The 10,496-nt window shown below is 44.8% G+C and overlaps 1 protein-coding gene across 2 annotated transcripts in view; it reads right to left on the minus strand.

Moving 5' to 3' along the window:
* AGBL1 (AGBL carboxypeptidase 1) overlaps window positions 1–9,169 on the minus strand; it is a 413,737-nt gene extending 404,568 nt beyond the window's left edge. Inside the window, exon 1 of one of the 2 annotated variants that reach the window (XM_083586327.1) lies at window positions 8,745–9,169. In XM_083586327.1, the coding sequence (XP_083442453.1) occupies window positions 8,745–8,795 (51 nt within the window). In that variant the 5' untranslated portion in view covers window positions 8,796–9,169. The remainder of the gene's footprint in view (window positions 1–8,744) is intronic. The other variant, XM_083586328.1, reaches the window with a different exon arrangement.
* Between the last annotated feature and the right edge of the window lie 1,327 nt (window positions 9,170–10,496).

The raw sequence follows: 10,496 nt of genomic DNA on the forward strand, positions 1-10,496 counted from the left end.
ATTGAGGGCACAAGGAGAAGGGGATGACAGAGGACGAGATGGTTGGACAGCGTTCTCGAAGCTACCAGCATGAGTTTGACCAAACTGCAAGAGGCAGTGGAAGACAAGAGTACCCGGCGTGCTCTGGTCCATAGGGTCACGAAGAGCCGGACACGACTAAACGACTAAACAACAACAACAAAGAATGGTCACATTGGCCAGGTAATGCTATCAGTGACCAGTATCAGCAGGGCCATATTTAGATGACGAGAGGCCCTAGGCTACTCCACTTGTGAGGCCCCTCCCCATCCCCCACGCTCACAACTAGAAGAAAATGGAGGAGTGTTATAAACAAAATTGAGTGAACGCAAGGATGGTGATGGGTATTTAAAATTCTACAATTCACAATTTCTCCTCTAAAGGACATAAGATATTATTGTTAAATACCATGGTGATTTTAAAATGCATAAAATTAACACTGAAAAACTTTTGTGGCCTGGGCAGGCCTGGAACTAGTTCCCATGTCTTGTTCTTCTCTAAGGAACCAAGTTCAGCCTTCATGGCATTTAACCATGGCTCAGCATCCTCTGAAGTTAAACTATGGACCTCTTGGAAGCTTGAAGGTTCCCAAACCTTCTCTGAGTTATTAACAACAGCTGTATCTGCTATGACTGTTTTAGCAAACTCTTCAGCATACCTTTTGGGTGGTTTACCCTTTGTGGCCCTTTCAGATCTGTGTACTACACACAAGTCTTCCATGCTAGGCTTCTCCTCTTTAGGAAAATGCTGGGCAGGCCGCAGGCCTCTTATATACCTGCTGGGATTAACAAGGCATCTGACCCTCACCTGAATCTCATAGCTCTCCTGTAGCTGCCTCTGATTAGTTATCATTTAACTCTTGGGGGAAATAATTAGCATCACACGTCATGTGCATGGAAGTTGCTAAACCAATTACCGTATTTTTCGCTCTATAACACGCACCCGACCATAACACGCACGTAGTTTTTAGAGGAGGAAAATCCGTAGGCATGCCACCCGTAGGCATTCCCTCCATAACACGCACAGACATTTCCTCTTACTTTTTAGGAGGAAAAAAGTGAGTGTTATGGTGCAAAAAATACGGTAACTAACTAGAAGAATTACTGTTAATAGCACCAGTTTTCCTATAACTTGATATTGCTGGTAGTTTTGATGAACTGCAAAAGCATTTTTAGTTTGCTTTCTGTTGCCACCCTGGAACTTTTCTTTATTAGCGCCACTTTATTTTGTACGATTCCTTGCAAATGAAGGAAAACAACTTTTCTGCTTGTTTATGTTGATAATATAATATAATATAATATAATATAATTTTGGTTACTGAGGACAAACAAGATTGTACAAAAACAAGATTGGGTGCAGGCCTGGCCAGGACATAGGCATCCTGATTTTGACAAAGGTGGCCTGTGTGCATGCTTGCTTGATTAACAGCTGTTGGGAATTTCAAGGTCCCTACTCTCCCTTCTCATGGTCTCTGTATGGGACCTGGAGACTCCAATAGAGAGCATTCCATGTCAAGAAGGAGGGCAAGTGGGCACTCTATCAAATGACAGGGCAGGAGCTACACGGAGCAGGGCCTTTTCACTGGTGGTGCCCATTGTATGCCTCGCTCTTCCCAGACCTGCTCTCTTTTGGCCTGTATTTTGGAGCTTTATAATTTAGGAAGACTTTGGAAGAACTGGTTGACAAGTCTTATCAGTTGCTGATTTTATTTGTTGCTATTCTGTGCTTCTGATGCACCAGGGTTTACACCAGCATAATAAAGTTGGCCAGGATGCCAGAAGGGATACCATTTATGAGCTTTCTCCATTATCTGCACAGCAAGGGGTGTTCAGTCAACAGTGCAAAGGCTGAGCTGAAGCGCTCCCTGCTGGTTACCTGCTTTTAGCAATAGGGACCGCTGTTTGATAGTACCCGATAGGTTAGCTGTCAGATTCTAGAGCTCCCTGTTGGTGGCTCTTAGGTAATTCACAAAATACAGAGTCCATTCATAAAACAGTGTTCATTCATAAAGCAGTAACATAAATTTCCATTGCTACATATTAGGTGTATATTTCAGCTGTTGAACGTACAAGTTTATGGCCATGCTGTAGTGTAGTGATTATGTGACTGTGAATAAAAGGTGGCTGGGCTCATTTTCTCGGGGTTTGGGGGGGAAGAGGTGACAAAACTGATTTCCAATAAGTGCCCCCCCCCCGATTTCCATAACAAGTCCTTGAGTCTGTACTCTGAATGGTGACACCAGGGACCTAGAAGGTGCAGGGCTTGTCAGTCCAACCCCTGCACAGTCTCACCAGGAAATTCCGCGAATTGTAGTTCTGTGAGAATAATAAAAGTATTCTAACAATTCTCAGCATCCTTAACTACAGTTTTAAGTATTCCTTTTGGGTACCCCTGACTCTCTAAAGTGATATGGTACTGCTTTAGATGTATAGACCAGATGGGGCCATATAAACATGTGTTATTTAAAAAACAAAACAGTAAAAATAAAATAAATTAAGCTCCCCGAGGCAACAGCCCAATGGACACTAAACTCCATGCTGCACCAGAAAACTCCCCTTCAGTTCCCAGAATTGTTTTCCTTTTGGAAAACCTGCAAACAAGGTGTGAAGTTAAAAATTCCCTCACATTGTTGCTCCCCAATGACTGGCATTCAGAGGCCTGCTGCTGCTGCTGTTCCTCCCATCATGACTCATAGCCATTCTCAAAAAGAGGTCTCACTGTGCTCAATGGGGCTTATGCCCAGGTAGAGACAGGGTAGAAATGTGGTTCACATCTCAATGCAAACCTACCTAACCTGCAGTTCCCATATCAATAAAGAAATGGAAAAACAGCTATCCTTCAGGATTCACACTTCTCCAAATTATTTGATGCAGATTGCAGGGGGGGTGTATAAAAATGTATATATGGGTCAGTGAGTGAAGATGCATATATTTGTGAAAATGACAAAACAAAAATACATTATATCTGCTTTCAGAAATGTGCCTTTTAGGCAAATAATAATAATAATAATAATAATAATAATAATAATAATAATAATAATAATAATAATTTATTATTTATACCCCGCCCATCTGGCTGGGCCTCCCCAGCCACTCTGGGCGGCTTCCATAAAAACCAAAAATACAATAAAATATCACACGTTAAAAACTTCCCTGAACAGGGCTGCCTTAAGATGTCTTCTGAATGTCACGTAGTTGTTTATCGCTTTGACATCTGCTGGAAGGGCGTTCCACAGGGCGGGCGCCACTACCGAGAAGGCCCTCTGCCTGGTTCCCTGTAGGTTTGCTTCTCGCAATGAGGGAACCGCCAGAAGGCCCTCGGCGCTGGACCTCAGCGTCCGGGCAGAATGATGGGGGTGGAGACGCTCCTTCAGGTATACTGGACCGAGGCCGTTTAGGGCTTTAAAGGTCAGCACCAACACTTTGAATTGTGCTCGGAAACGTACTGGGAGCCAAACGTACACTAGGATACTCACAAATTTTCATGAGGACCTTTAAAACTTTTTTTTTGCAAAAATGCTGTAGAAATGTAGCAAACAGAATTTAAGATTGGAAAGACGGAGGGGGGACAGAATTGACATTTGCCCATCCCTACTCCCAGGTAAGTATGTGTAGGACTGCAGCCTCAGTCAACACCAAACATCATTGCATAGGGTATCAAGTCAGAGGATTTCCCCCTTGACCTCGGCATAAAGCAATATCTCAGTCTGTCATCTGCAAAGCAAGTGCTGGGAAAGAGGAGGAGGGCAATTCATGATGTCTAAGGGAGGCTCTTGTGTCTGTTCCCTGCTAGGCTCCTGTCTTGTGCAGAGAGGAATCCACACATCCTCCATCAACACATGATTTTCACCTCTTTCATTTTGAATTGTAGCCTGCTGTCAAGCTGGCTGTCCAGGACACTGGGATGCAGGTCACGCAGGTACCTGCCAGCCGTCCCAGAGAGTGCCAGCTCTAAATGAGCACAATCCAAAACCCAGAGGTTGTGGCCTCAGCAAACATGTGTGCCATTCTGAGTGCTGGAACTAAATCCAGGATGCCTCATATAGTGTCTGCATCCACTGCCAATGAATAACAAGGGCATCCTGTCATCTTGGGCTTTGGAAAGATATTGGAGGCTCATCAGATGTTATATCTGTTTTAACACATTGGGGTTTTATTTTTTCCCTTTTGACATGCTGTGGAATTACAAGTTATTTTTTTTAAAAAAAACAAAAAACCCAAAAATCTAGCCTCAATGTTTCTTGTATTTTATTTAAAACTTAGTGGGCTGAATTCAAAGTTCTGTGTCCGCAAACACAGGGGCTCTTGCACTAGCAGGTGCATTCATTTTCGTGTAGCATAGCAGAAAGGCCCCTCTGAGTAAAAGGGTGTAAATGACTAGTTTAGGGTCACACGCTTTTGAATACTCCCTGATTTTGAACTCTGGGAAACAAAACTTTTTTAAACAAAACCAAAACCAAAAAACTAAGTTGAACTATTTCCCTAGAACTGTTTGTTTTCCACATGCAAGGAGTATTGGGGATGAAGGACACTCAAGCATGCAATGAATAAAAGCCCACACAGCAAGAAGCAGTATATTCTAGGTTAAGGTGGCACTGCTTTATTTCGCTGATTCGATCAACTGAGTGGTGGGTCTGAATGCTGAACTTCAGAGGATGCATGAAAGTAAGGGCTCATTTCAGGACAGATGGAAAAACTAGACTGAATGAGGCCCATTCAGTTCAATTTGCACTTATCTGGAATAAACACAGAGAGGACAGAATGGGCATGAATGGGACTCCTCCTGTGTCCATTCAGACCATGGTGGGGGTCACATACCTATCTCAGGTAGTGGCCGAGAAGATATTACCATCATTTATTTTCCTTGCTCCATGAACATCCTAGTGCAGACTTACTCTCGGACATTTTGTGGGGGAATTGTAGCTGCCCCCCCCCCCGAGAGAGAGAGAGAGAGAGAGAGAGAGAGAGAATTGAATATTTTTCTCCTAGCCACCACCCAACATCACAAATGGTCTGCATTGGGATGTTTGGGGGGGCAATTGGAAAGGGGGTACAGAATGCCATCCAAAATGATTATTTAAAAATAGCAATGTGATCGTGAGTACCAACATGAAAAATTAGCCAAGACAGAAAGCATGAAAAAGAATGGAATTTCAGTGAAGGAAACATGGGATGAACAGATTTTTAGAAATAATAATAATAATCATCATCATCATCCTTTTTGCACACTCTTACATGAATACAAGGTGTGAGTCTTCAATTTGATCTGCATTTTGCAGGGGGGAAACGAATTCTGCAAATCGACGGAGCTCATGAATTTTACACAAGGAACAATCTGAAGACAAACGTCTGCCACACCAAGACATCTGTAGTCTATGTAGTTCTACTTTGAAGCCACTAAGTCTTTTTTTACTTGTCATATGCACTTCCACAACACATGGCACAACACACCACCATTTAATTGCTTCTGCCTGTCTTTGAATAGAGACATTTTTTTAATTGCACCAAGGAATGAAATTTTCCGTGAAAAAGTTCCAGAAATTAAATGGCTTTGCATCCCGACTCCAATTTTCTTTCTAATTATGTAGCGGGTTTTAATTAATGGGGGAAAGCCAGTGAAGTAGCAATTGTAGTTTTTCATTTTCTTTATCACATTTTCATTCTGACCTTTTTCTGTTTGGCTCAGGGCAGTGGTCAAGGTTTGCCCACTCCTGTTCCACTATCAAAACAGCCCTGTCAGATAGGACATCCCTGTAAAGGAATGACTGGCACAAAATTATCAAATATCCAACAGGCTGAGTGAGAATTTGAACTAAGGCCTCCCTGCTCCTAGTATAAAACTAACTACAGTGGTAAGGTAAAGGTAAAGGGACCCCTGACCATTAGGCCCAGTCATGACCGACTCTGGGGTTGCAGCGCTCATCTCGCTTTATTGGCCAAGGGAGCCGGCGTTTGTCCACAGACAGCTTCCGGGTCATGTGGCCAGCATGACTAAGCTGCTTCTGGAGAACCAGAGCAACACACGGAAACACCGTTTACTTTCCCGCCGGAGCAGTACCTATTTATCTACTTGCACTTTGGCGTGCTTTCAAACTGCTAGGTGGGCAGGAGCAGGGACTGAGCAACGGGAGCTCACCCCATCGCGGGGATTCGAACCGCCGACCTTCTGATTGGCAAGTCCTAGGCTCTGTGGTTTAACCCACAGTGCCATCCGCGTCCCTTAACTACAGTGGTACCTTGGGTTAAGTACTTAATTCGTTCCGGAGATCCGTACTTAACCTGAAACTGTTCTTAACCTGAAGCACCACTTTAGCTCCTGCTGCTGCTGCGCCGCCGGAGCACGATTTCTGTTCTCATCCTGAAGCAAAGTTCTTAACCTGAAGCACTATTTCTGGGTTAGCGGAGTCTGTAACCTGAAGCGTATGTAACCTGAAGCGTATGTAACCCGAGGTACCACTGTACTAGTTAGTTGTACCCAGAGAAGACCCACTGAAATTAATGAACCTAAGGGAGTAATGCTCATTAACTACCCATTAACAACAACAACCAACAGTGAGTCAGGGGCAGTTTCACTCCTCCATTTGTTTTTTCTCTAATAATAATAATACAAATAATAATAATAATAATAATAATAATAATAATAATAATAATAATAATAATGTTATTATTACCCATATGGCTGCATTTCCCCATCCCCACTCATTGGGTGACCTTGAGCCAGTCACTGCCTCTGCCTAATTTACCTCACAGGATTGTTGTGGGGATTAAATGAAGCAGGATGAGAACCATTGTATGGATGAGAACCATTGTATGCCACATTAAGTTGTGGAGAAAAAGGTGGGCTGATATTAACAACACATTTTAAAAACATCCTTATAACCTCTTCCCTGCCTCCACACACACACAAAAAAACCACCCACAAAAAACGGACAAAATCAGAACTTTGATTTAGTAGGCAAATTTTGGGACCTGTTAAATAGGGACAGAGGAGTGTATACAGCTATCTACCAAGAGCGGGGAAACATTGTTCTCAGCTTGATGCCCACATTCCTTCATGGACTGCCTTCTAGGGGCCACATGCCAATGGTTTGTAGAGCCACTAGCAAAAGTTGGTGGGGCAATTCATGTGATTCCTCCAGTTGTACAGAAGGCTAGCTCCCAAACTCAGAGGCTTCTGTACAAACATTCAGACAAGCAAGAGGCATAATCCCAGTCCAATGATACATTCCAGCTAAGCACCTCGTAAAGGTGCAGAGCGGGATCGTGGTGGCCCCAGAGATGAGCTGTGGCCTGGGAAGGGTCCAGAGGGCCTGGTAGAAATTCCTGGGGTGTGCCTTTGTCCCCTGGGACCTGAGATTCCCAACCTTAGAGACAGGGAGAGAGAGAGAGAGAGAGAGAGAGAGAGAGAGACCGAGACCCACTAGGGACCCTGCAATTTCCACCACCTTTCTATTTACTGCCTTCATAAAGGTAAAGGGTAAAGGGACCCCTGACCATTAGGTCCAGTCGTCACCGACTCTGGGGTTGCGGCGCTCATCTCACTTTATTGGCCGAGGGAGCCGGCGTACAGCTTCCGGGTCATGTGGCCAGCATGACTAAGCCACTTCTGGCGAACCAGAGCAGCGCATGGAAACGCTGTTTACCTTCCCGCCGGAGCGGTACCTATTTATCTACTTGCACTTTGACGTGCTTTCAAACTGCTAGGTTGGCAGGAGCAGGGACCAATCAACGGGAGCTCACCCCGTCGCAGGGATTCGAACCGCCGACCTTCTGATCGGCAAATTCTAGGCTCTGTGGTTTAACCCACAGCGCCACCCGCATCCCTACTGCCTTCATGCTGCTGCCTTAATGACAGACATGCTACAGCTCCATTAGTGCAAACTAGGATGCTCCTCTCCCTCCATAGCAGCTGCTGGAAGGTGTCACATCCAAGATGTCAAAGATGCTAGCATAACCAGCATGAGCCTTAATTCCCAGACTGCAAAAATCCACTTTCTGTTTGCAGGTTGGAAGGTTCAACCTCTCTTTGGGCTTTCACCAACATAGGAGAGATTGTTTTTAAGAAAATTCTGTTGAAAGGTTCTTACATATACAGAAATCATTCTTAGGCTTCAGGTGTCTGGAGTAAATAACAACAACAGCATCCATTCTATGCAGCTACAAACCCAAGCCTGATTTCTAGCACTTGCTTTTTAATACAAAACAGAACAAAAAAAGGAATGCTAGACCTGAATACATAAACTGAGGGTAAAAATCATTTGTTTTTCTGTTCTGAAACCCAAAACAAATCCCAAACTTGCAGCAGACTTAGAACAGCTAGGACTGCTGCAAGAAAAGATTTCAGTGCAAACAATCTATTGCCTAATATTTACACAGCATCTGAATGTACAAAAAGCACTCTATCTACATTGCAAAGTTGGTCAATACTGTATTATTCTTTCAGACATGTGTTGCAGACAGAGGGCTGAGAAACAGACGCTTGCCTAAGCTGGCCACCTGATAAGTTCGTGGCATGGGTGAGACTTCCTGGTTCAGTGCTCACAGTCTCATTCCATGCGCCCAATCTGATTTTGGACAGCGGGGAGGTGTTAAATATCAAAGCAGGTACATCCATTCAATTCTTATGGCTGACCTTGAGACAGGAGGGAGGCAGGCAGGAGGGAGGGGAGAGAGTAAGACAGAACCAACAGGGGTCTCCCCATTCCAGTTACTTTGAAGTCCTCTTACCTGAAGCGTAGAGAGAAGAACTTGCAAGCCACTAACTTCTTGCTCAGCCATGCTGCTCTATGCTCACTCTCTAAGTACTAGTGGTGCATGCAATTCCAACAATTGCTTTGCTAACAGTCCTCGGCCTGATTCAGAGAGAGCAGCTAAACTCCAGAGCAGGAGAAAGTAAAAAACCAGAGCAATGCAACTCTAGACCTCCACGCAAGAGATAAATGTACACACAGGCACTCACACTCTCCCTTCACATACACACAGCCCGCCCCCTGGTCTCCTGTCCCTGTAGTGGTCTCCCACTGTGACGGAGAGATTAATTCCTATATAAAGAATCTGAGGGATTAAGCAAAGTGCTCTGCGAAAGGTCCGGGTGTTGGGTGCACAGCCGGAGGCGTGCAGGGTGGGTGGTGATGGCAGCAGGAGGAAAAGGCAAAGAGAGGAGAACCTCAGATCCTCTGGGCAAAGCCTGCGAAGAAGGAGGGGAGGGCGATCGAGGCTGCCTGCCTGTCAGACATTCTCAGCTGACCTGCTGATCAGTTCCAGAGAGCCCTCAGAGGCCAGTCTGCTCCGACTGCTTCTGTCCTAGTGAAATTGGAGACACATGGAGATTGACAGGGCCCTAGACATTGGCAAGCAGAGGAGTCCTGCAGGCTTAGTAAACCAGAGCTCTTCACATGCTTTGTTTAAAAAAAAAGCTGTTTGTAAGCTGCAGCCTATCTTGTATGCAGTACATGAACTGGCCTAGGTGTGTAGAGGGATTTTAATCAATAATCAAGGCAAGTCAGTAGGCTGGTCAGCAGCTCAGAAGAGAGAGCTTGGGGGGCTCCCAGCAATCATTCAAACCTGAGCTGTCAGGTCCAAATGGTGGGTCTATTTTAGTACAGCTTTGAACTTTGTTATATTATGAATCTTTCCTGTGCATGCAAAAATCTCCAGGATCTCCAGGTAAGGATGGAAAAGACTCCAGTCTGAAACCACCAGAGAGCTGCTGTCAGTCAGTGTTGGCAAGACTGAGTTAGATGGTCTGACTTAGGAAGCTGCCTTATTCCACTGGTCCATCTAACTCAGTTTTGTCAACACTGACTGGCGATGGCTCAGTGGGAATCCCCTATAGGAGAAATGGATAAAAATTGGGTGAGGAAGGATTAACTAAGGCGTGATCCTGATTGATTGCCCCCCCCCCAAAAAAAAAACTCAACAAGTTTGGGTCTCCCACCCCAAAAAAAGCTTAACAATTTTGGTCAATCCAATGGACAGATCACTGCCAGTTTTTTTTATAGTGGGAGTTGATCGCAGTCTCTTGGGAGTTGGGCCTGCCTGTTTTAGAGCAAGTTGCTCACTAGGAGCTCTCCGTGGTGCTGCAAAAACTTGTCCACCTTACTGCCTTCACAGGATCAGAACACAATGGCTATGTAGCAGGCAAAGTCCTATCCCCCAGCCACGGAACACTTTAGACAGCCACAATTCTGGTTTTCCAAGGTTTCAGCACAATCTGTGATCCAGCAACCATGCTGAAGCTAAGCAGGACTGGCAATGGCCAGTGCTTGGATGGAGAAGATCTCCTATGTTGCTCTGGTAAGGTAAAATGTAAAAGAACTCTGGATGGTTAAGTCCAGTCAAAGGCGACTGTGGGGTGCAGCATTCATCTCACTTTAGGCCGAGGGAGCCAGCATTTTTCCGCCTACAACTTTCCAGGTCATGTGGCCAGTATAACTAAACCACTCCTGTTGCAACAGAACACCATGATGGAAGCCAGAG

This window comes from Podarcis filfolensis (assembly GCF_964270895.1).
Source record: "Podarcis filfolensis genome assembly, chromosome: 14".
Lineage (NCBI taxonomy): Eukaryota > Metazoa > Chordata > Lepidosauria > Squamata > Lacertidae > Podarcis > Podarcis filfolensis.